This window comes from Carcharhinus amblyrhynchos, chromosome 11, assembly GCF_965287045.1.
Source record: "Carcharhinus amblyrhynchos chromosome 11, sCarAmb.v2.hapA, whole genome shotgun sequence".
Classification (NCBI taxonomy): Eukaryota; Metazoa; Chordata; class Chondrichthyes; order Carcharhiniformes; family Carcharhinidae; genus Carcharhinus; species Carcharhinus amblyrhynchos.
In genome coordinates, this window is record NC_137334.1 from 31,852,970 (window position 1) to 31,878,543 (window position 25,574).

The 25,574-nt window shown below is 41.3% G+C and overlaps 1 protein-coding gene across 1 annotated transcript in view; it reads left to right on the forward strand.

Moving 5' to 3' along the window:
- The window catches only part of LOC145350008 (signal transducer and activator of transcription 4-like), a 106,819-nt gene that overhangs the window by 54,392 nt on the left and 26,853 nt on the right, over window positions 1-25,574 (forward strand). Inside the window, exons 5-16 of the mRNA XM_080198811.1 lie at window positions 142-234; window positions 6,283-6,361; window positions 8,290-8,375; window positions 16,112-16,263; window positions 16,355-16,513; window positions 17,939-18,031; window positions 20,043-20,102; window positions 20,200-20,220; window positions 20,307-20,400; window positions 21,311-21,355; window positions 23,023-23,106; window positions 25,073-25,171. Of these exons, the coding sequence (XP_080054937.1) occupies window positions 142-234; window positions 6,283-6,361; window positions 8,290-8,375; window positions 16,112-16,263; window positions 16,355-16,513; window positions 17,939-18,031; window positions 20,043-20,102; window positions 20,200-20,220; window positions 20,307-20,400; window positions 21,311-21,355; window positions 23,023-23,106; window positions 25,073-25,171 (1,065 nt within the window). The remainder of the gene's footprint in view (window positions 1-141; window positions 235-6,282; window positions 6,362-8,289; window positions 8,376-16,111; window positions 16,264-16,354; window positions 16,514-17,938; window positions 18,032-20,042; window positions 20,103-20,199; window positions 20,221-20,306; window positions 20,401-21,310; window positions 21,356-23,022; window positions 23,107-25,072; window positions 25,172-25,574) is intronic.

Below are 25,574 nucleotides of genomic sequence, written 5' to 3' on the forward strand. Positions count from 1 at the left end.
TAGAACATAAAAATCTGCTCTCTTATTGGTTTTGGAGTCATTTTCATTTATTGAAAAATACAGTTATAACAAATTCAGTCGAGGTCAACATCTTCTGTTTCATTTTGTCCCTGAAATTTTAATCTCTTTTATGTGTCTTAGGGGCTTGAGGAAAAGTTGCTACAGAACTCCATGATTTCAGAAAGACAGAGAGATTTGGAACACCGAATGACTGCCATAAAGACCAACACACAAGTATGTTTGTTAATTGTGAAGCTGTCAGTGTAACATAGGAGTTGATTTAGGCCATTTTATTACAAAGATAAATGTGTGAGAAATAGGGAATGAAATAGAAAAGATAAATTGACTCAGTACCTGTTAGAAAATGACCTTACCCACCAGCAATTCATGTTGAAAAATTATGAATAAATTGATGTCAGCTTTCTGAGATGTGCCACTAGCAGCTGAGATTTTCCAGGACGAGTGTAGGGTCAAGAGATTATAGCCCTATTCATCCAAGTTTAAACTTCAATAAGAATTCCTCCTTTTCAAGAAAAAGTGCAAGAAAAGTCATGATACCTGAAAGAAAATAAAGTATTTACTTGTTAAGGCCTTATTAAAGAATTCCTCCTATTCAAAAAGTGCAAGAGAATTAATTAAACCTAAAAGAAAGCAAGCATTTGCTTGTTAAGCCTTATTAAATGCTAAACATGTTCATCAGTCAGTAGCTGAGCTATGCAGACTAGGAATATTGCATATTTCATCTTTAGTGTGTTCGGAAATACAGATCTCAATGGGGGTGACCATGGACACCTTACAGCTGGTCCCAAGGTATTTGTACGGACAACCATGGGGGCAGGATTGTGGTGATATGACCTTGGTTATCAGTACTACTATCGAAATATATGATATCCGAAAGTGTCTGGGTTCTTCCTGTGAGAGAGGCAACATTTTCAGGAGAACCAGGGCAGAGAAAATGGGTAAAAAAGATGAACATTTGGCTGCTGATTGATACTACACTTGTGGTGTCATCGGTGCAACCTGCACAGCCAATTTACCAGGTGCAAGAACGTCTTAACACTAGTACCTGAGATTAACTTTAGACGTGTATGAGAATTTGAGATGTTCTTGGAATTTTGACCCCAAAATTTCTGTAGTAACGGTGGGAACATTTGTATTTAGATACGCCCTTTCAAGAGCTCAGGATGTCCCAAAGCATTTTACAGCCATTGAGGTACTTTTGAAGTCTAATCACTGCAGGATTGCACCCGAAATACCTGTGATGTATGTATTTCGAACATCAGTGGTAAACTATAATAAAGATAATTGTTCACCTAGCTGAACCATGTGTTTTTCACTGTCAGTTGTAGAAGAGTTCAGACCATGTGTTCTAACATTCTTCCACTGTCACGTAGTCCTCTTGATTTACATACTGATTAATCCAATACTACTCCTGAAGCCTACTAACTGCAACCTCCAGCATGCATAATGGCACCGGTATCTGCAAATGCTGAGCATGTTGCAGGGTGATGTGCGGTACTATCAAGTGCAAGGTGTTACTCCAGGACTTTAATGAAAGAAAATAAAACAAAATCAAACTCTAACTGCAGCAATTAACTTCAAAGAATTCATGTTGAAATATACCTTATATGTGATGTTTTTGTGGTTGTGTAAATATTGGTGTGGCAGATTGTAAAGTAGGACAAGACCGAAGAGTGAGATGGCAATACCTATAAGGCAAGTGAGGGGGAGCTTTCAATTTCATCTACTCACTCTAAACCTTGCATATGCGAACATGAGTACTACAAAAACATCAGGAGCCATAATATCTGTGCCTAACTGTTCCCTTGCACAATTTGCTATCTTGTACAAACAGAAACATATTTTTGTGACATTGTAATTAAAAAGGTTCTTGCCCACAAGGACAGAATGTAACAACCTGCAGGTTAGGTCAAGGATAATTGCAGCGATTTGTTGTGCAGTGTCCCCAGAAGATGTAATTGTAATGGGAACCTTGCTGAATTATTTGTACATGTGGAATGCTATAAAAATGCTATTGGGTTCCATGCATAAGAGATGTGAGCATGAACATGGTGCACTATTACCTTCTCAAAGGCTATTGGGGAAGGGCAATAAATGTTGACTGTCAACTTTTTCTGATGTGCATACCTTAACCACCTACCCAACTGTACATAACAAGGAGAACAAGGAAATGGTAAAGCAATTAAACAATTCGTTTAGTTCTGTCTTCACAAGAAAATTCACAAGTAACTTCCAAGAAATACTTGGAAGCAAGGGTCTAATGAGAAGGAGGAATTTAAGGAAGTTAGTACAAGTAAAAAAAACTGTTGGAGAAATTAATGGGACTGAAAATGGTGGCCATAAAAGTAGTAGATGTGTTTATTATCATCTTCCCAAATTCTATAGATTCTAGAACAATTCTGGCAAGTTAGAGAATGGCAAATGTAATCCCACTATTTAGAAAAGGAGGGAGGAAGAAACCAGGGAATTACAGATCATTTGGCCGAACATCAGTATTAGGGAAACGGCTAGAGTTGGTTATAAAGGATGTGATACTTAGGAAAATGTCAATAGAATTAGACAAAGTCAACATGTATTTATGAAAGGGGAATTTACCTGCTGGAGTTTTTTTGAGAATGTGCAACCTCCACACAGACAGCTACCCAAGGCCAGAATTGCACCCTGGTCTCTGGCTGTGTGAGGTAGCAGTGCCGCCTCTCTTTTTTAGAAGGATGGGAATTATAGAATTCCTACTGTGCATAAAGAGGCCATTTGACCCATCAAGTCCACACCAACTCTCTGAAAGATTGCTTCAACCAGACACACCCTGCCATCTTATCCCTACATTTCCCATAGCTAATCCACCTAACCTACACATCTTTGGATATTAAGGGATAATGTGGCATGGCTAATCCACCTAATCTGCACGTATTTGGACTGTGCTAGGGAACTGGAGCACCCAGTGGAAACCAGGGGACAGCATGCAAATTCCACACAGTCACTGAAGATCGGAATCAAACCGAGGTCTCTGACGCTGTGAAGCCTTAATGCTAACCACTGTGCCACTCAAAGATATCCACTTCAGAAGGAAAAGCAGAATGGCAGAGAATTATTTAGATAGTGATAGATTGGGAAATGTTGATGTGCAAAGGGACCTGAATGTTCTTGTACTCCAGTCACTGAAAGAAAGCTTGCAGATGCAGCAAGAAGTTAGAAAGGCAAATTGTATGTTAGCCTTATTGCAAGAGGATTTGAATGCAGCAGTAAGGATGTCTTACTGTAGCTGTACAGAGCCTTGGTGAGACCACACCAAGTTTTGGTCTCTATCTAAGAAAGGATATACTTGCCATAGTGAGAGTTCAGCAAGTGTTCACCAGACTGATTCCTGGGATGTCAGGATTGTCATTGTTACGACTGGTTCCTGGGCTAAATCCCCAAATTCATTACTCTCCCATTCACTCTGTGGGAACTATTTCAGCAAAGTTCCAAAGTCACCCATGGTGAAGAGAGATGAACTGGCCTCCCTTTCTTGATTCAACCCGCTTGGTTGGTCTCACAAAATTACTTAAAAAAGAACCCCTTCCCTTGCTGATACCTTTGCCCAGTCTCAATATATTTACCTTTTAAAAGGAAGCAATTTAACCAGGCTTTCTTCAGTTAAAGAAAGAGTGAGTTTGTTAGCTGTTAAATGCAAGAGATATAATAAAACACAGGCACATACATTCAAACAAATTATAAATGAGAAGTGAGTCCAAGAATAAGTTTTTTTAAAAAAGTATGAATCAGTCTTTGACTTGTCTGTGAGGAAAAGATGGTGAAATGTTTAAGATTTGTGCTACTAGTACTAGGTTCAACAGTTGTGCAATTGGTTTTTACATTTCAGTCTAACTGACTCATTGCCCTGATTCCTTTTCTACTATGGCTTGCTGACTTGGCTTGCTTCAGCAATCAGCAAGAGCGAAGCTTGTATTTTTACTTGCCAGAGCGTGGGGTGGATGGGGAAACCTCTTTTTGGTTCTGTGTCACACACTCTGACACACCCATCACTTAGCCAAACTGCCCAAGTTTTGCAGATGGATTTTTATCCCAATCCCATTGGAAGGCAAAAATCCACAAGACAGTCTAGAACATAACTTAAAAGATACAATTCCTGCTGAGAAGAGAATCAGCTTCCATTATCTCCACAGGAATCCATTTTTAAAAATTCAGTGTTTTTAAAGGTTCAAAATGTCCGCCTGTAATTTGGGCTTTCTCTCCTGGTGACTGTTCTCCTGTGACAGTTGTATGAGGAGAAATTGGGTTTACGAGACCTGTATTCATTGGAGTTTAGAAGAGTGAGGGATGATCTTATCAAAATACATAAACTTCTTTTAGGGTTGAACAGACTGGATGCAGGGATGTTATTACCTCTGGCTGAGGGTTCTAGAACAAGAGGTCACAGTCTCAGGGTTCAGGGTAGGCCATTTAGGACCAAGATGAGAAACGTCTTCGTCAGAGGGCATTAAACCTGTAGAATTCTCTACAACATAAGGCTGTGGAGGCTAATAACATAACGTACATAAGAAGGAGATAGATTTCCAGAGCGTCAAAGGATATGGGCAGGGAGCAGGAGGATAGCATTGAGGTAGAGGATCAGCCATGATTATATTGAATGACAGAGCAGGCTTGATGGGGCGAATTGCATACTCCTATTTTCTATGTGCCTGATCTGAACTTCTAATCCCATATCTTCTCCATTACCACCCACTTCCATTTAATCACTCATCTCTATCCTTGTATTAGCCCACCTCCTGTTGAAAACCTCATTCATTGTTTTGATTTTGTTAGCTCCAGAATGCAAACTATCCTGGCCAGCAGCTCACCCTCCCCCATGACTTAACTAGAAAGTGCAAGTCTAGGCAGAATAGAGGAACAAATGGATCTTGGAGTACAAATACATCCTTCCAACATTGATAGGGCTTTGAAAATAAAGTATAGGCTTGTTTCCATTAGAGAATTCAAATTTTTTAAGTCTTAATACGACAGAGAGATAATCAAGATATCTGAGTAGAAAGAAACTGCATCTAGCAAGATATCTCTTTCCCAATTAAGAGAGAACAATTGTCACTGCACTGCAGCAGCTACCTTAAACATTGTAGAAATAAATCCAATAAATCTAAAAATCCTGCTGTGAGGTTTGAATATTTATATTATGAGAAAGCTGAACCGGCAGGAGGCATGTTGAGTGTATATACTGGACTACACACTTGTTCTACACAACATCCTTCAAACAAAACTGGATACTGAGAAATGCAGATGGTGGTAAATTCATCATTACACAATTGTCTCTTAAGGTCAGAACATATTTTTCCAGCTTTGACAGTTGATTTAGGAGCATCCTTAAAATTTAAACTAGTCCATTGTTAGATTGTGGCAACATACAATTTATCAGTGCCTGACTCAGGTGATGCATCCTTAATTTGCAAAGGTCCATTCCTGTTTGTCGGGAAGTGCTTTGTGTTAAAGCTTATGCCTTACAAGATGTTGGTGTCCTTAAACCCTTGTTCAGAAGATGAGATTTTCTTTTAAGTTCCAATTCCTAGAATCACTGTATTTAATCATAAAACCCCTTATTATAGCTAAATGCAGAAAGGCAGCAGTACAGGTACGCAGTGTCTCCATTCCAGCACCCCAAAATCCAGATGATTTTAGAATGGGTCGTGCATCAATTTTAATTGAGTAAAAAAAAAACTCACCTGGACAATTCAGATAGGTTCTGCATTAACATGATGTGATGCCTCACTTGTTATCTATTTTATCTTTTGCAAACCAGTCTATGCCCACACTCCAGCAACCCTGGACACCACCCAAACCACCTGCCCAGGTATCTGGTAAGTTCCAAAAACCTGCACAGTCTTGGTCCTAAGGCTCTGAGACACTCTACACCTGAGGTGATCACCAAGAAATCCATATGAAAATTCAGAAGAAATCACTTCGTCCAAATAGTGATAGGAATTTGGAACTCACTACCACAGACAGTGGTTGTAGTGAATAGTATTGATACACTCAAGAGGAAACTAAACAGATGATGGAGAAGGAATAAAGTGTCACAATGGTAGAATTAGATTTTTAAAAAATTGAGACTTAAGTGGTGCACAAACACAGGTATGAACTGTTTGGGCTGAATGTATCCTGTGTCAACCATGAACCCTCATCCTAAAACTTGACTGCTATACAAGTCATAAATAGGCTAACTTTACAAATCTTTATAACCAAAGTTATTTTCCTTTTTTCATAAAATAGTTGGTAGAACAAGATGTCAAAAATCTTGAAGACCTGCAGGATGAATTTGATTTCAGATACAAGACACTACAAACACAAGGTAATTTTCACAATGAAAAGTTGTTTTCTGTTGTGCAGCCAAGTCCTAGCACCTGTGATGTATATCTATGGCTCGAATTGGGTGAAATGCTGATGGTTAACATCTTTAATTGGGAATGGGGCGAGGAGTCCTGTTCTGTCGGTGTTTTAATTTGTGATTTGTCTTTTGTTTAAAGCAGTAGCCTTGAAGGGGCTGCTCCTTTAACTTCCTCAGTTCATTTGATTTAGTTTAATTGGTTAATAGTTTATTTGGAAATAGGAGCTCTGTTCTGTATCATTGCAACAATCATAAATAATACTTTCAGGTTTCATCTAGATGATCAGAATTGATGTATACTGTATATAATGTAATAGGAATGGAAAGTTGAGGTGAAATTTGGCAGAATGAGGATAAAAAAAACTTTTAAAAGGTATTAAGCAATTTTGTTAGGATTGAAACCAGACAAAGAAGTGAAACTTTAAATAAAGGAAGAGAAGGCTGTGCAGACAATGGCATGCTTTAATGTTGTTGAAGCAGTAATCCAGAGGTACAGATTGACATTTCAGGGACATGTTCAAATCCCACTATGGCAGCTGGAAAATTTTCTTAGTAAATTTGAAATAAAAATGAGAAGTTTGTTTCATAATTATGAAAATTTCAGATTGTAGTTAAAATGTCCTTCAGGGGAGGAAATCTGTTCTTACCGTGTCTGGTCTAACTGACTTCAACCCACAGATTGGATTCACTAATAACTGCCTTCTGGAATGGCCTTACAAGCCACTCAGTTGAGATCCTTAAGTAGAAATTAATTGCACACTTAAGGACTTCAATTGGCAACAGGGTGGGAAGATTGTCCATCAGAGTAGGGATAGGAAAGTGAGGAGGTCCTTAGCTGCAACTTCCTATCTAATTAAATGCCTTCCCTGTCCTCCACCAACACCAAACCCACCATGAGAGAGGGCACAAGATTCTGCCCAGAATGTAATCTAGATGGGGGACTTCAATGTCCATCATGAAAAATGGCTAAGTAGCAACACTACACATTGGGCTGACCAAGTCCCAAAGCACATACCTGCCGGACTGGGTCTGAGGTAGGTGGTGAGCATACCAACATGGAGGAAAAGCCTAGTTGACCTCATCCTCACTAATGTACCTGCTGCAGATGCATCTGCCCATGGCAGCATTAATCGGTGTAACCACCGTAATGTGTGAAGACCAAGTCCTGCCATCACACTGAGGATGTCCTGCATTATATTGTGTGACACTAAGACTCCCATTAAATGGGATAGACTCAGAATTGATCTAGCAGTTCAAAATTGGACCAGGCTTTGTGGACCATCAGCAGAATTGAATTCAACTCCAATCTATAATCTCATAGCCTGGTATATCCCTTACTCTGCCATCATTATCTAGTCAGGGGACTATTCCTGGTTTGCTTGCCAGGAGCACTACCAGGCATATCTAAAATTGAGATGTAATCTTGTTGAAGATACAGGAATGCTGAGCAGCAGAAGCGATATGCTAAAGACAGAGCTATATGATGCCACAATTGATGGATCAGATCAAAGCTCTGCATGCCTGCCACATTCAATCATGAATGGTAGTCGACAATTCATCAACTAACTGGAAGAGGAGGTTCCTTGGAGTCCAGCACGTCAGTGCAAAGGACAGGGATGAAGCATTTTCAAACGTCTTCAACATGTAATTGTTGTCCCTTTAAATGTAAATTCCATATGACTTCACTATTTCTAGCAACCCCAGGTTGACTGATGGATATTTGCAGTATGTTTTACCCCTATATCTCCACCATCCCTAACACAGTGCATGCTGAATGTCTGCCCATTTCTGATTAATATGTCCCATGAGCTGGAACACACTTTGGTGTCAATTTTTATGCTCATGACAATGTCACCTATGTGTTTTTATCAGAGTTAACTTTGTTTTCTCAGAACACAGTGATAGGAACAGTCTTCACGTGAAGGAGGAGGTTTTTCGGTTGCAAGGAATGCTCAATCAACTGGATCATAAACGAAAGGTAGGATGCTATTATACAACATAAACAGAATTTAAAGCACAAAGGAGACCACTCAGCCCACATGACTGTACCAGCTGAAAATGAACTATCAAACCTAATATCACTCTCCAGCTTTTGGTCCATGGCTATGTAGCTTATGGGACTGAAGTGTCATTTAGAGTCTATTATTAAAAATGAGATCATGAAGCACTTGGAAGTGCATGATAAAGTAGGACTGAATCAGTACAGCTTTGTCAAAGGGAGGTCCTGTCTGACAAATCTGTTAGAGTTCTTTGAGGCGGTGTCAAGGAAGTTAGATAAAGGAGAGCCAGTGGACATGATTTATTTAGATTTCCAGAACGCCTTTGACAAGGTGCCGTACAGGAGACTGTTAAATAAGTCAAGAGCCCATGGTGTTAACGGTAAGATCCTGGCCTGGATAGAAGATTGGTTGACTGACAGAAGGCAGAGAATGGGGATAAAGAGGGCTTTCTCAGGATGGCAGCCAATGACTAGTGGTATGCCTCAGGGGTCAGTGCTGGGACCACAACTTCTTAACAATATACATTAACAATTTGGAGGAAGGAACTGAAGGTACTGTTGCTAAGTTTGCAGATCATACAAAGATATGAAGAGGGACAGATAGTATTGAGGAAGCAGCGGGGGTGCAGAAGAACTTGGACAGGATAGGAGAGTGACGAAAAAAATGGCAGATGGAATACAATGTGGAAATGTGTGAGGTTATGCACTTTGGAAGGAGGAATGGAGGTATAGATTATTTTCTAAATGGGAAATGTTTAGAAAATCAGAAACACAAAGGGACTTGGGAGTCATTGTTCAAGATTCTCTTAAGGTTAACGTGCAGGTTCAGTCAGCAGTTAGGAAGGCAAATGCAATGCTAGCATTCGTGTCAAGAGGGCTAGAATACAAGAGCAGGGATGTACTTCTGAGGCTGTATAAGGCTCTGGTCAGATCCTGTTTGGAATATTGTGAGCAGATTTGGGCCCCGTATCTAAGGAAGGCTGTGCTGACCTTGGAAAGGGTCCAGAGGAGTTTCACAAGAATGATCCCTGGAATGAAGAGTTTGTCGTATGAGGAACGATTGAGGGCTCTGGGTCTGTACTCGTTGGAGTTTAGAAGGATGAGGAGATATCTTATTGAAACTTGCAGGATACTGTGAAGCTTGGATAGAGTGGGCGTGGAGAGGATGTTTCCACCAGTAGGAAAAATTAGAGAGGGCACAATCTCAGGCTAAAAGGACAGTTCTTTAAAATTGCGATGAGGAGAAATTTCCTCAGCCAGAGTGTGGTGAATCTGTAGAAATCTTTTCCGCAGAAGGCTGTGGACGCCAGGGCACTGAGAGTCTTTAAGACAGAGATAGGTTCTTGATTAACAAGGGGATCAGGGGTTATGGGGAGACGACAGGAGAATGGGGATGAGAAAAAAAACAGCCATGATTGAATGGCGGAGCAGACTCAATGGGCCGAGTGGCCTAATTCTGCTCCTATGTCTTATGGTCTTAAGTGCACATCCAAGTATTTTACTAAATGCAATGAGGATTTTTGATTCTTTCACCTTTTCTTGTAGTAAGTTCCAAACATTCAGCACAATGAAATGTCACCTCAGCTTTCTCTGTTTCAAAGAAAACAGCCAGTCTATACAATCTTTCCTCGTAACTATAAATCTTCAGTCTTGGCAATACACTTGTATATCTCTGTGCCTGTATAAAGTGTTTGCATCCTTCCTGTGAGAAGACTGTTCAACACCACAAAGGCAATTAGGGATGGGTAGTAACTGCTAGTCTAGCCAATGTTGCCCACATCCTGCAAATGAATTTAAAAAGTAAATCAATGAGGAGACCATAACTTTAAGCAATATTCTAACTGTTGCCTAAGTATTTTATACAGTTTGAGCATAACTTCTCTGCTCTACTAATAATGAAAAATATTGCTATGCCTTCTTAGCTGACTTACTTGCACCATTATGTATCTGTGGACATGCACTGAGTCCCTCTGTTGCTCAACACTTGTCAGCATCCTAGCATTTAATGTGTATTCCCATGCTGTATTTGCCCTCCCAAAATGCATTATCTCACATTTCTCTGTATTGAATTCAGTTTGCCACTTTTCTGCCCATCTGACCAGTCTTTTGATATCTTCCTACACCTTTGTCTCCAGCTATTTTCCTCACTATCAATCACAAAGCCATTTTTTGTATCATCTGCAAATTTCTTAACCATGGCCCCTACATTTAATTCTAAATAATTGAAGCGCACCACAAAAGAAAGGGACCTGGCATTAAGCCTTGTAGAACCCCATTGTGAACAGCCTTTCAGTCACAAAAACACCCATTGATCATTACTTTGTTTCCTGCCATTGAATCAATTTAGATCCAACTTGTCACTTTCCCTTGAACCCCATAGGCTTTTAGATTGTCCATTTGTTCAATGGGATCCTGTCAAAAAGGTTGTGAAAATTTGTGTAGACTGTATCAAAAACACTAACATTATTGACCCTCTTTTTTTGCCTCTTCAAAAAATTAAATCAAGTTAACTTTCCACTCACAAATCCATGCTGATTGTGCTTGCTTAATCCATGGCTTTCTAAATGATGATTAATACTTTCCATCAGAATTTTTTTCAATGATTTGCCATTCACTGAAGTTAAACTGACTGGCCTGCAATTACTCTGTCCTTTTTTACTCTTTTGAAATTACTGTGCAATACTAGTTTTCTAGCACCAAGCCTTCCTAGTAAAGTCATTTGTTCAGCCTCCTTTTATGATACGGTTTCTAGCTGACCTCATTATGAATGCTTTGTTAGGCTACAAGAATATCTAATACACTTATAAATCTGCAGAGGGGAGGGAGAGCTTTGTTTGATTGACATCTCTATTACCTTGTAATAATCTGCTGTTTCTTTCGCAAGATTATTTTCAATGTCTATATGTTTATTTATACAAGATTGAGGGTGGAAGTAGATAAAAGCTTCTGATGTTGCTACTATGAATTTCTGTGATTGATTCTAGCTTTTAAGAGGATGTAAATGGAGCTATTTTCTCCCAAAGCCTCTTTCATTGTATCAGTTTCAGGAACATTTGGAAGACTTGCCAATGGCTCATTGGTTCTGTACAATGGATAGTGGAAAAGTGGGTATAGAAGATGCATGGGAATATGGAAGGAACATGGGGGATATAAAAGCACTTGGGGAGATGTGGAGCATGGAAGGGGCATGGGTGTGGATGTGGCTGAGTGGGGAGAGTTTGTGGACTTGAGATTTACCATAATAATTTGGTCAATGTCCCAGTAAATAGAAGCAGCTATTCTGGTCTGTTGTCATCGCCATCCACTTGCCTCCGTTTATGGCTCAGTCCTGCTTTAGAAGGCGGTGGTACCAACTCAATGCCTGCACCTGACCAGAACAGCGATGGGTCTGTGGAGATTAGGAATTTTCCTGGCTCCAGATAGTCTCTCCCACAAAAATCTGACCCGAAGTCTATATTCTTTTCTTGTTGAGCTTGCTGCACACTGACTAAAAAAGGTTCTTCTGAATGTGTTTTAAGAATTCCATGTCTTCTATTCATTGATATTAAAGTGGTTCAAATCCAACACATTTACCCCACTGGTTTGTACTTCAGAGAAACTTACTTGTATATTTGGCCATTCGATACCCCTATGACTCTTGGGAGATCTATAGTAGTCCTGTGTGATTGTCCCTTGATGATCCAAAAACATATAATCTTTCCACACAGCTGTGATTGTTTCTTTAACCAATATTATGACCTTCCCCCTGCCCCCTGTGCAAACTGTTCTCTCCTTTTTCATTCCCTCATCTTATTTGAAAACCCCAAAATCCAGTACTGGTTCCATAAAAGTTGTACTTTACCAATAAGAGATGTTGCACTTGGAGTTTCCCCAAACCTCAGACATTCATCACTCTCTGCACTAATAAAAGTTTTTCAAAATATTTGCATTGGCCAGCCCACAGAATTTGGTGAGATTGGTCACCAAGAGTCATTATTCACTCCAACTGGGGAAATGGCCTTCCTGTAAGAAGCACTATTTTAGTAAATATATATTAACTAATTCTGGATGGATTCTGATTTAATCTGTGTTCTGTTTATCATGCTGGGGATTTTAGTTTCTGGTTGTCAAGTGAATCTGAGTAATTTAGCCTGCTTATTTTGGTCTGGTGATGCATTGTTTTCTGCCTTTCAGAAGGGGTGGAAGAATGTGATGGGCATCCTACATTTATTCCAATGAATATGTACATTGCTGTTGAGGTTTAGTTGTATACCTGGGCGTACTGCCCCATACTCAGTGCCAGTAAAGATGCACATTTTAGCTAACGGTAGAATTTATCTGCTTAATTAGCCATGAACACAAGAGCAAGTGCTAGAATAAAAGTTGCACTCTTGTGTAAGTTTTACAAGCTCAACTGATGTTATTGGTAGATTTGGGCTGACAAATTGGCCACCTCAAGTTTGACTTCTTGCACATCACATTTTGCAACACATTGGGTGGAAATTTCCACTTCAGGGACCGAGTGTGGTTGAGGCTGGGAAAAGCATTTCCTGCTTGTCAGCATGGTGTGTTTCTGCTACAGATTGTCTGATTCTCAGCTCGTTATTTTTGCATGAACATGAAGGATATCATGTCTTGTGGCAAGGTGGGCTGGGATTCGCCCTTCCCCCCCGCTGTGGCCTCATCAGATAATCTTTCCAGATGCCATATTTAAACCACACACACACATGCACTTCATTATCACTGTCTGCAACACAGGGCCGGTCTTGGTGTTTGATGACTCCAAAAGGTAAGAAAACAACTGTCCCCAGGTTCAGTGACAAAGTGCTGGGTGCACCTCTGGATACTATTAAGGAACTCCAGGCCTTACTTCATTGCTATGATGGCAGAAGGAGATCCACCAACCTCACCACACCAACCTGGATGCAGATCATCAGGGCAGTCAACGCCAATGCTCAGAAGAGGGCTGCCATCTAGTGCAGGAAGAGGATGAATGATCTCATCTGCAAGGGTAAGTCAACCTTCTCCTGCCTCATCTAGCCCATGTATTGGTTGCTTCCTCTGGTGCCTCATCTTCCTCACCCTCACCAAGCTCAGCCCTCTTGAAATTCTCATCATCAGGTGTGCAGTCATCTCGGCATCTGGCAAAGCAAATCCCCTTTGGAGCGCCTAGTTGTGTAGAGCACAACAAGCCACGATGATGTGTGAGACCCTCTGAGGAGCTTACTGGAAAGAACTGCCTGACCTATCCTGACATTGAAAATGCATCTTCAAGATGCTAATGATCTGCTCTGTTAGTGAGCATGTTGCAGCATGAACAATGTTATACCTCTGAGGCACTTTGCTGAATGGGCATCATCAGCCATGTTTTTTGTGGGTAACCTTGTCACTGAGGAGCCAAATCTGGATGCACTGAGGACCCTTGAAGATTGGTGGCACCTGCGAGTGACTCAAAATGTACAAGTCGTGAGCTTCTATAGTATCTTTCACATACCTGCATAATCTGCTTCTGGTGATTGCAGGCAAGCTGCACGTTGAGAGAGTGGAACCTTTTTCTATTGATGAATTGTAATGGCTGTTTCCAGGGAGCCCTTAAAGTCATATATATGAGTGCATTTTGTGCCTATGGGAATCCGGCCTTGTAATTTCCACTGCCCTGGCAGCCTGATTGGCTTCAGCTCGTTAGAACTGGAAGTAATTGTGTGCCTTGCTAAATAGGCCTTGGTGACCACCTGTATGCATTTGTGAGTAGCTGATTGAGAAATCCCAGAGGTCTTCAATGGAGTCTTGCAGTGTTCAATTCATGAAAAAGTTCAACTCATGAAGAAGTTCAGAGTGGCTGTCAGTTTTAGAGCCTCCTTGTCCCTGTGACATCAACTCCCCTGGAGATTGTGGCTGTTGTGGCCCACCATATTGTTCAATTTGCAATGGTGTTTATGGTACTCTCTCTCATCTGGAGGTATGACAGGCATCTCCTATAATCCTTGATCTTGCCAAATGCCTCCACTCAATGACTCTGTCAGCTTCAGCTTTTGACTCCTGAGGGAGCCCCCTTGCTCCTCAGAGTGAGGCTCTTCCCTTAGCCCAGCCTGACGATTATGGACTTACTTTCTCCTCCTTAGTTGACTGATTGCCCGGATGAAGGCAACATTGCTACTGAATCCACGGGGCACACATGCTTGTGTTTATGGAAACATTGAACAGAAATCTGGATGAACATAAGCCTGAAATGTTCACATTCCTACTGCTAACTGGGTAGCCATTGTGGGTGACTTCCATCCCAGACATTACATCCCCACTGAGACTCTTGGAGTGATGTTATGGCTTTCGAGATCATCCGTAAGGCAGCCAAACTCTGCCCCCCCACCCCGACCGCTAAAACACACAAATGACCCAAGCATGACAGAGGGGCTTCTGCCAGGTGAGAGAACTCTCAGTCAGGGCATTGTCTGATTGTATCCTTTGGATTACACATCAGCCTCAACTTGCACTCATGTTATAAGAGCTTTATGGGGGAGGGAGGAAGTCTAATGCTCCAGCTCATCAGAGAGATGCATTTTGGCCTCTGGCCCCTTTTCAGTTGGCTCCTTCTGACATTTGGAGTTTCCCATGAGAGGGACAAAGGTTTCTTGTAAACCAATCCTAAAATAGCCCCAATCAGGTTCATATCTCACAAGAATGTGCAACGTGAGTTAAGGCATCATATTGTCAAAATGGGCATTTGATTCTTCTGAACATGTCCCAGCAGTGCCTTTATCTTTATTTGGTTATGTAGAAATTGGTTGGGTACCCCTTATCAGCCCACAAGTGCAGTGGTTGTCACCTCCCACCAGCCCTGAGAGCTTCCCGCTGGCAATTTTTCAGTTTGTTTTCAACTGTGTCAGAATCAGCTTGAAAAATGGTGGTGCTGAATCCCCTTCCTGTGACCATCAAAATCCTTCTGATTGGTGCTGGCGAACATAATGTGCAGATCCCTGCTTCCAATCATGCTCTCTCTTTCCTCACTAATCCTCCCTCTTCCCATCCATCTCTCTCCCTCCCACCCCTCCCCAGCCGTCTCTTTCCCTCCCTCCCCTGAAATTCTTCAGTCAGAGGGTGGTAAATCTTTGGAATTCTTTATCCCGGCATGGGTCCCTGGCTGTGCAGAGTTTCCATGTTCTCCCTGTGCCGACATGGGTTTCCTCCCACGTGCTGGTTAGATGCATTGGCCATGCTAAATTCTCCCTTGGTGTATCTGAACAGGCACCAAAGTTGGGACTAGAGGATCTTCATGGTAACGTTTCATGCTGTGTCAATGTAAGCCTACTTGTGACACTAATAAATAAACATTTTAGTGGCTCAGTCATTGTGTGCAAAACAAAGGTCAATAGCTTCCTGGATATCAGTGACATGAAGAGATATGGACATAATGTAGGAAGATGATATTGAGGTTGAAGATCATCCATGATCTAGTAAAATGGTAGAGCAGGATCAAGGGGCTGAATGGCCTAACCTTGCTTCTGTCTTCCTATGTTCTTATCTTTGTTGGCAGCTGTCACTGAAATCATTGGCACTTGCTGCTGATGTCAAAATCCGAGTCATTTACAAGTCACAGTTCCATGCCTGAAATGTTTCCAGTTTTTTTATTAAAGCTGCATCATTCTGGGAAATGTGTTGGTCAGTGATTTGTATCTGAAGATATTGTTATGAGGTATGTGTTAGGAATCTACTCACTCTTGAATTTCTGTGTCATCTAGGAAGTGCTCCATAAAATCACAGAATTGTCAAACCAAATGGATTTTCTGATGAACAGACAATTGTTTGAAGAGCTAACAGAATGGAAACGACGACAGCAAATTGCCTGCATTGGAGGGCCACACAACACCTGCCTTGATCAACTGCAGAACTGGTAGAGTGCAAAATATCAGAACTCCTCAGTTTTCAGCTCTGTTCCTTGTTAATATGGTCTGCCTTGAGTGATGTAAATTCTTTTGAACTAGGTTTACATTGTTCGCAGAGAGCTTATTTCAGGTCAGAAGACAGCTGAAAAAACTAGAAGAACTGCTACAAAAGGTGACTTATGATGGAGATCCAATGCCTCTGCAAAGACCACATTTGGAAGAAAGAGTAAATATTTTGATTTACAGTTTCATCAAAAGGTACAAACATTGATTTTTAAAAAGGCAGCTTGTTTTATTATTGTGACCTAGAAATTCTAATCCAAAAGACAATTGCTCATGTTTATCTTAGTTATACACGGGGGGAAAACTCCAGATGTAAGAGAGGTCTATTGACTGAGCCTTTACATCTTTAAATGTGGCAGGAAATTTGAGCTGATGGAAGTGGTGCCCTGAGCCTCTGAGATTAGGGGTCTTCTGAAAGTCACCATCCAGATGAGTACTGATCCTGGGACAGGGAGGAATAAAAGTAAATTGGTCCTAGATCTCACAGACACTTGGGTGTCTCACATTTCACGGGTGCCCCTGCCCTGGGACATCCAATGAGTGGAATCAGTGGATGAGGAAGGAGCTGTCCAGACCTCCTTGTCTTATTAAAATAACAATGCTGCATCTGTACTAATACAGGTGCAGGGCTAGTCATGCTTCGTGAGAAGCCCCATCAATACCCAGGAGAGCACAGTGGACATCTAACTATATTTGTTTCTGCCAGTGTTTTTTCCTGTTCAGAAGAATGCAGACATGTACACTTCCCTTAATGTTCCTTCATACTCCTTTTAAATTTTCTACCCAGTAAGCTAAACCAAAGAGCAGTACTAACCTGTCCATGTCTTCAGACTTTCCCAAGGATCAGGATGCAGAGTTATTAATGTGGGACAGAAAAAAAAATGTGGAACTGGGGAAATAAAAATCATGTATATCATTATATACGAGTAAATATAGTTCAACTGGAAGTTGTTGAAAAATATCATACCTACTGTTAGTGAAGCAACCTCATCACTATGCTCAGATTTACAGTGATTTTGCTACTTAAATTGTTAGGTTATTTGTTAAGTAAACAAACTAATTTTCTATATCTCCTGTGAAGGCAGGGACTTCTACTGTGGCATGGTTTCATCAGTACCAACAGTAATCTTACCTCATCAAAATGCCAATTCTTCATGTAGGAACCTTGACAGTGAGTGCCAGCAGGTTATGTAATACTACAAGGCATGATGATTGGATCTGATCCTGTTTCTATCCAATGTTCAGATCAATGTGCTCTCTGACAATAATACCTGGATAATGTTGAGGAGTGGGAGCATGGCTGAACGTTTTACTCCAATCACTAACCCAATGACATTAAGTCCAGTTGTAAGCTCCTTGATGTCACCTCAATTGACATCAACTAACTCAGCACTGACCAGTAACCAAGCCTAATCTAAATGGTTCAGCACTTTTCCAGATGATAACATTTCATACTAAATTATGGAGAAGTAAACTTGAGGTGTTAATTTAATGATCATGTTGCACAATCTTTTAACATTAATAGATGAACAAGTCATAATTAGATCTCCAGTTCCTCGTAACAAAAGTATAAATGGTCTGTGTAAACGACAACATTTATTTTCTGTCCAAAATATTCAGTTCCTTTGTAGTGGAGAGACAGCCTTGTATGCCAACCCATCCACAGAGACCAATGGTCCTAAAAACAGGTGTGCAGTTCACTGTGAAAATCAGGTGGGTGTGCTTTTTGTGGTTGATAAAAGAATGCTCTGATGATTTTCTTTTAGTTAACACATGCAATTTGAATACTTTTGGGCTGTGGTTCAGGCAGAAACACTGGCATTGAACTTACCAGTATCCTCTAGCACCATCCCCTTCAGAGTACATAGTGTCAGTGCACAGGCACCTCATCTGTAATCTCTAGTGCAGCAGGGTTTCTCAAACTTTTTCAGCCTCGTGACCTTTTTGACCTCCCTGAGCCCCTGAGAAATATACTTATTATGTTGAAGACTTAAACCACAAAAAATGATTTTATTGCACAATAGGTACAAACATACACAACAAACTCAGAAGATGTATCTATGCCATTAATTATAATTAAAATGTTCTGTTATTCAACAAATTACTGAAGCTTTACTTTGTCATTTTTAATGGAAAAGTGATTCTCATCGATTGCTCATAAATTTATGTAGAGCTTAGGAGTGCAGCTGGAGAACTGGTCCTCCCTGGACGTGCTCAGGGCTCATGAGACACCGGCCCCTGTAAGGGTTTGGCCCCTCTTGGATTCTCTCAGGCACCGATGACCCCAGCCTCTTTCAGAGCCCCCACATCTTCGGCTCTTCTCAAGTACACTGCAGCCCCATCCTTGCTTGGTGGGACCAGCAGCTCTGCCCTCTCTTGGGGCTTCTGCACCCTGGGCTCTCCAGGCCCGCCTTTCCCTCTCCTAACCCCCAAACCGATCTCCTGGGCCCTCCACTCCCAGGCCTCCTGCTCCTTTTTCCGAACCCTCTGCTCCTGCTCATGGGCTTCCCTCTCTTGGGGCCCCACTCCCGGTTCCTCCTCACCCACCCTCTGTCCCCTTTTCCTCTCTGAGGTGCCCCCCTTTCATCTCTCAAGCATTCCTCCCCCCACCACACTTTCATCCCACAGAGCCTCCCCTACACATTTACTCTCTCAGGCGCCCCCTCCCCCAACGTTCCCCTCTCGGGGGTGCCCCCCCCCCCCCGGTGTTCCCCTCTTGAGGGCCCACTCATCAGAGCCCCCTTTGCCTGGGGCCCCCTCTCCTGCTCTCTCTCACATCTCACTGCTCCATCCTCTCATTTTCCTGAGAGTTTAAATTGAGGTATTCTAACTTGGCTGATCAGAGGCCAGATTCTCAGATCATTGGCTGCTGATAGGCTGATCAGTGTGCCTATCAGCAGCCAACAACATGAAACAACCACCTTCGATTGGCCAAGCCAGAAGGGCAACTATCTTGAAAATTTGAAAAGTCCAAGGACCTCCTGAGCAAATCATGTGGAACCCAGTTTGGAAATCCCTGCTCTACATCACTGTGTGAAGGTATATACCTGCCAGTCCACACTGTCTAAATCTATCTGGCTGCCATCCATGGAGGGCTTGGTGTGTACGTTTTAAACTTACAAACCAGCCCTGGAAGTCACTCCTGTAACTCCATTGAGGTATTCACTTATTTGGCATTCCTACAATCACTGGGTACACTGGCCATCAATTTTCTGTTGATCCTGCTGAGGTTTGGGAAAGCAACAACTCCAAGCATAAGGAATCCAGCCTCTGGCCCTGTCTACGCCCACTTTGGAGCTCTGTATTGTAGGCCAGTTTGCCAAACTCCCACATGAGTTACAGGGACAGCTTGCTATAATGGCCAAGTGATGTTGGCTCAATATCCTGTCTGTCTTGTTCCTACACAAGGGCGAGTTTAAAAACAAAACCAAATTGTCTTTTTGCAACATTCCTAACACTTGAGTTATGATGCAGTAGTTGAATGTATGTTTGTAAGTTTGAAAGGTTTATTTTGTTTTTGACATAATGTAGGGCAGTACGAGAGTGGAGTTAACCTCAGGGATCGCTGCGTAGATAGAGGGGGAGCTGCCTATAGAACAGGGAGAAAGTATCGCAGCTTCAGCGGTGTCAGGGAGCATCGCTGCGAGTGATGTCTTAATGTCAAAGTAAAATACTGACATAATAATGAAAATTGGCATTTGTAAAAGTTTCTTTTGTTTTATAGGTTCTTGGTAAAATTACCAGAGCTGAACTACCAGTTAAAGGTGAAAGCTACAATTGACAAGTAAGTAAAAAAACATTTTATTTTCAACCTAATAAATATTATTTTAATTCTATAATAAGATTTATTTGTTTTTCCCATTTCTTTTCCTTTTTTTTAGGGAAAGCTCAACAGCAAGAGGGTAAGGGAAATAAAATGAAAATTACTCAATTTTTTGAAAAACTTAAAGTTGTTGTAGACACGTAATGACATGTTCTCCATTCACAGGTATCGCAAATTTAATATATTAGGCACTAACAGCAAAGTTATGAACATGGAAGAGTCAGTGAATGGGAGTCTTTCTGTGGAATTCAGACACCTGGTAAAAAAAATCTTTGTTTATTCACTTCAAAATGAACAGTTGATGCCAACATTGTAAGAATTGAAAATTGTAATCAGATTTCCCAGATTGCCCAGTAATAATAAGTTGGTATGGTGTAAAACCACAAAGGAGGTCCCTAGTCTCTTTCTTGCTTTGTACTGAGTTAGACAGGATGTCTGGGCAAAGAAGTAAGAAGATCCTTATGGATTCCTGCCTCAAATTGCTATCCAGTGATCCCAGTGGATTGAAACAGTGTTGGACTTTGCTAGGATGTCTTCCAAAGATAAAATAGTCTGTTTGGCATTCATTGGGCAGGATTTTTCCAGTCCCAATCACCACCTGGATTATCCAGTCCTGTCAGAAGTCAGTGGACCTTTGGCTGGGCCGTTGAATCTCCCATGGCTGCTCTCACCATGACAGTGCTGGAAAATCCAGGCCATTATCTGGGTGAGATGCTACCTCGGCTTCACTTGCTTATTTGGAAGCAATATAGCCTCAGGGTAGAAGGTTATAGGTTTGAACCTCAGTCAAAGCCATAATCAAGGTTGATACCCTTGAGAGTATACTTCAATATTGCATACTTTGCTAAATCTGGTGAAGTTAGAAATGTTGTAATAATTATTCAAAGAGCAGGGAATTCTCCTTGTCTCCTAGCCAATGCACTTCCTTTAACCAAGGAATCCAATTACTCATTCTGTGATTTAGGATTTTGCCAGCACAGAATGCCAGGCTGCATAATGATCTTTACACTCCATAAATAGTTCACTGTGTGAAGTGCTTTGATATAAAGGTACTATTTCTGCAAGTGCAGTCGAGTATTGGTATCTGCCAAAACCTGTGGAAGAAGCAGGGCCTTCAGTAGAAAATTAGAAAACTAGAAAACTAATCTAGTATTTACATGTTTTGACAGCAACTGAAAGAACAGAAATCTTCTGCAGGAACTAAAGGGAATGAGGTAATTTTTTTCCAAAGCTCCGTTAATTAAATGAATTGCATTCAAAACAGCCAGAGCAATAGACTATCGTTTCCTGCTGTTCCTAAACGAGCAACATGACACGGTGAAACTTTTCAATGTATAATGTTAGCTATTTTTTAAGAAACGCATAGAAAATATTATACAGAACATAATTGCTTTAAGGATGACTGGGATGGGAATCTATAATTTTGAAGCGGCCAAGACTGCTTCATTGGAGCAGAGAAGGCTCTAAAAAGGTTCAGTTGTGATTTTAAAATTATGAATAGATTTGATATGGTGAACAAAGAATGCCTATGGGTGGAATTCATCCATTTTAGACTAAGTCCCATGGTGGGGGTGAAAATGCAGAACATTTTCTGCTGCAGTGGCCAGTGGGAAAACATGCCAAAACCTCTGGTCTTTACTTAATCAATTACGCACCTGGTAGTTTTACATTCCATGGTGGGGCAGCACTGGATGGTGTGTAGTCCATCATCATGTTAAGGTGTTATATTGAAAAGGTGTCAGATATCACTGACCACTATTGAAGAAAGAAAGAAGGTGTGTTGTCCTAAAACGAAGATAGATCCGGGAACACTCAGTGACTGGAATATTGGCCTCCTGAGAACAAAGTTGGAACATTCTGAGGTTGGGAGTTGGACCCCCCTCCAGGACAGTAATCTGAAAGGTCCACCTGCAGATGCACCCCCAACCTACTACTGTAGTTTTCCAGGTCCAAGGTTGCAGGCAGCCTCCATCCTGAATCCAGAGCCACTCTAGACATTGTTCAGGTGAGTCCTGATGTTTGCATGCCACATTGTTTCAAATCAGAGAATGGGAGAGTTGGAGGAGGAGGGGAAATGAAATTCACATCAGCCTTTGATGGGTTTTCTGACCTGCAATGGCAAGCACCAGCAAAAGATCCCACTGTACATTCATGCTGGCATGAAACTGATTTCTAAGCTTTCCGTCATATTCTTCCCCCAATGCCCACCATCAAATCCAACACCCTGTTTTCTAATGATTGAAAAGACATAACAAGGAATCATCAATTTAATATCGTAATTGAGATTGAGGAGAATGGGTAGGATAAATTGAATTATGCTGAATTGCTGGAGTATGGAAAGCAATGTCACAGAGAATAGTGGAGGCAAAGAATGTGGCATTTTTTCGAAGGAGAAATATTTGAAGCAGAGGAATACACAATAGTTAGTTGGAGAAGGAAGGAGACAGTGAAAATAATTTTGAATGATTCTAGTGAAAAGCTGGCACAAACACAATCACCATGTTCTATGCTATAAGCTATAATTAGTTTCAAATGCATTTAAGTGATATTGAATAAAGATGTCTGAATTTTCTTTCCAAGTACCATATCAATTTGATCCAATTAATTCCTTATATATTTTTATAAAAATTCTAATCCACAAACTTAGGTGAAAACTGGCTCTGGTGCTTATTTTTAAGGTAATTTAGGCTCTCTTAAACAACCACATCTTTGTTATATATACTTCAGTTGATTGCTTATTAAATAATTATACTTCCTTGAAGCTTTTACTAAGTTCTTATATTCAAAGTGTTAATTAAAGTTGTACTTGGCTGTCTTTACTGAGTGTTCCATTTTACTTGTCCTCTTTCTAAATGTTGTCATTACTGTTTCAATTCTACAGGGTCCTCTGATTGTCACAGAGGAGCTCCATTCCATCAATTTTGAGACACAGTTTTGTCATCAAGATTTGGCCATAGATTTGGAAGTGAGTTCATTCAAGCACTTATCTGGACACTTATTAAATATACCGTTAATTTACTAATGTGAAATCCTAATTTTAGCCAAGAACCGGGGTGCAAGGGTACATGACACTGTTTCCAGAAGGCATTCGATAAGGTGCCTCACAAAAGGTTGCTGCAGAAGATTAGGGTACACAGAGTTGGGGGTAAAGTGTTAGTGTGGATTGAGGATTAGCTATCTAACAGGAAGCAGAGAGTTGGAATAAATGGGTGCTTTTCTCGTTGGCAGTTCGTGACTAGTGGCATGCTGCAGGGATCGGTACTGGGGCCTCAACTGTTTACCATATATATAGACGATCTGGAAGAGGGGACTGAGTGTAGGATAACAAAATTTTCTGATGACACAAAGATGAGTGGGAAAGCAAATTGCGTGGAGGACGCGGAAGTCTGCAGAGAGATTTGGATCGGCTGAGTGAGTGGGCGAGGACCTGGCAATGGAGTATAACATTGGCAAATGTGGGGTTATCCACTTTGGAAGAAATAATAGTAAAATGGAATATTATTTAAATGGTGAAAAATTACAACATGCTACTGTGCAGAGGGACCTGGGGGTCCTTGTGCATGAATCGCAAAAACTCAATCTGCAGGTGCAGCAGGTGATCAAGAAGGCAAATGGAATGTTGGCCTTTATCGCGAGGGGGATAGAATATAAAAGCAGGGCGGTCTTGCTGCAACTGTACAAGGCATTGGTGAGGCCGCAACTGGAGTACTGTGTGCAATTTTGGTACCCTTATTTGCGAAAGGATATATTGGCCTTGGAGGGAGTACAGAGAAGGTTCACCAGGTTGATATCAGAGATGAGGGGGTTAGCTTATGAGGAGAGATTGAGTAGATTGGGCCTGCACTCGTTGAAGTTTAGAAGGCTGAGGGGTGATCTTCTGGAGACATATAAGATAGTGAAGGGGCTAGATAGGATAGAGGTAGAGAGATCCTTTCCACTTAGAAAGGAAACCAGAACTAGAGGGCACAGCCTCAAAATAAGGGGGGGAGGGTTCAGTTTAGAACAGAGTTGAGGAGGAACTTCTTCTCTGAGGATAGTGAATCTCTGAAATTCTCTGCCCATTTATGTGGTGGAGGCTACCTCGTTGAATATGTTTAAGTCACGGGTAGATAGATTTGTGATCGATAAAGGAATTAAGGGTTATGGGGAGAAAGCGGGAAAGTGGAATTGACCCACTTCAGATCAGCCATGATCTTACTGAATAGCGGGGCAGGCTCGAGGAGCTAGATGGCCTACTCCTGCTCCTATTTCTTATGTTCTTATGTTAATGGGGAACTCTTTTGCTCATCTACATATCTGTTCAACGGGAGTGACTCGGGGGGTGCAGTGGGACTTTCATTTTTACCACAGAATTCTGATTACGAGAACAGCATACCAAATCAATGCACAACAATAATAACTCATATCGGTTGAGAATCATTTAATCAGTTTTTGGCTCTCAGCAAACGTCTGCCTTTCCAATGCTGCCCTCCGATGATCTCCAAGTACCTTTCAACAAGGGTTCTGCCCTCCATGAATCTACAGGCAAACCTGCTCAAATTTGCTTGTTAGTTGTCCATCCCCTGCTGGTTAAATACCAATATCAATGGTGGTGGTATGAGGCTGTTAAGTGGATATTGATTGCCTTCCTGCCTGAGGGATTACTGTGTGTGTGTGTGTGTGTGTGTGTGTGTGTGTGTGGGGGTGGGTGTTGTGGGTGGGTGGGTGTGTTGGGGGGGGCGGTGAGCAGACAAGTGGGGAAGGTTGTACAGATGGCTGGGCCCCATCTTGCATGCTCACAAATGATTAAACAGTTCCCTCTGCCTTGGAACATTCCTCTGAAGGGGGATGTTCATTAAATTCCAGCCTTTATATTTGTTATAAAATGTGATACACATGGAGCCCTCGAAGGGTTAAATTAATACTTGTTTGCCTTTATTTTTGAACAACAGACCAGTTCTTTGCCTATAGTAGTCATCTCCAATGTGAGTCAGCTGCCCAGTGGTTGGGCTTCTGTTATATGGTACAACATGCTAATGAATGATCTCAAGGTAAGTCAGTCAATCTTCTTGTTTTTTTTCCCAATCTGGAAATGAGAAAAGATATGGATCAATTAATATCCATCTTAAAAATCATAGATCTTCAGGCAATTCCTGATGTTTTTCATTATATGTTCATCTCCCCCATTTATAATGGGCATGGGCATTGTCACACTGCATTTACACCATTCAGCCAGCAGAGGGACTGCAGCATGTCAGTTTTGCATCTCCCAGTGTTAGTTTGTTCTGCAAAGAAGCTCCAAATAGCTGGAATATTCTGCTCTCACATTGTTCGCAGTTATACTGTTTACCAGAACAACTTTGAATGTAGAAAATCTTATTTCTGAAAGGGTGAATGAAAAAAATGCCAATCAAGGAAAGATTGGCCATGCTGAAAACTTGCCCCTTAGTGTCA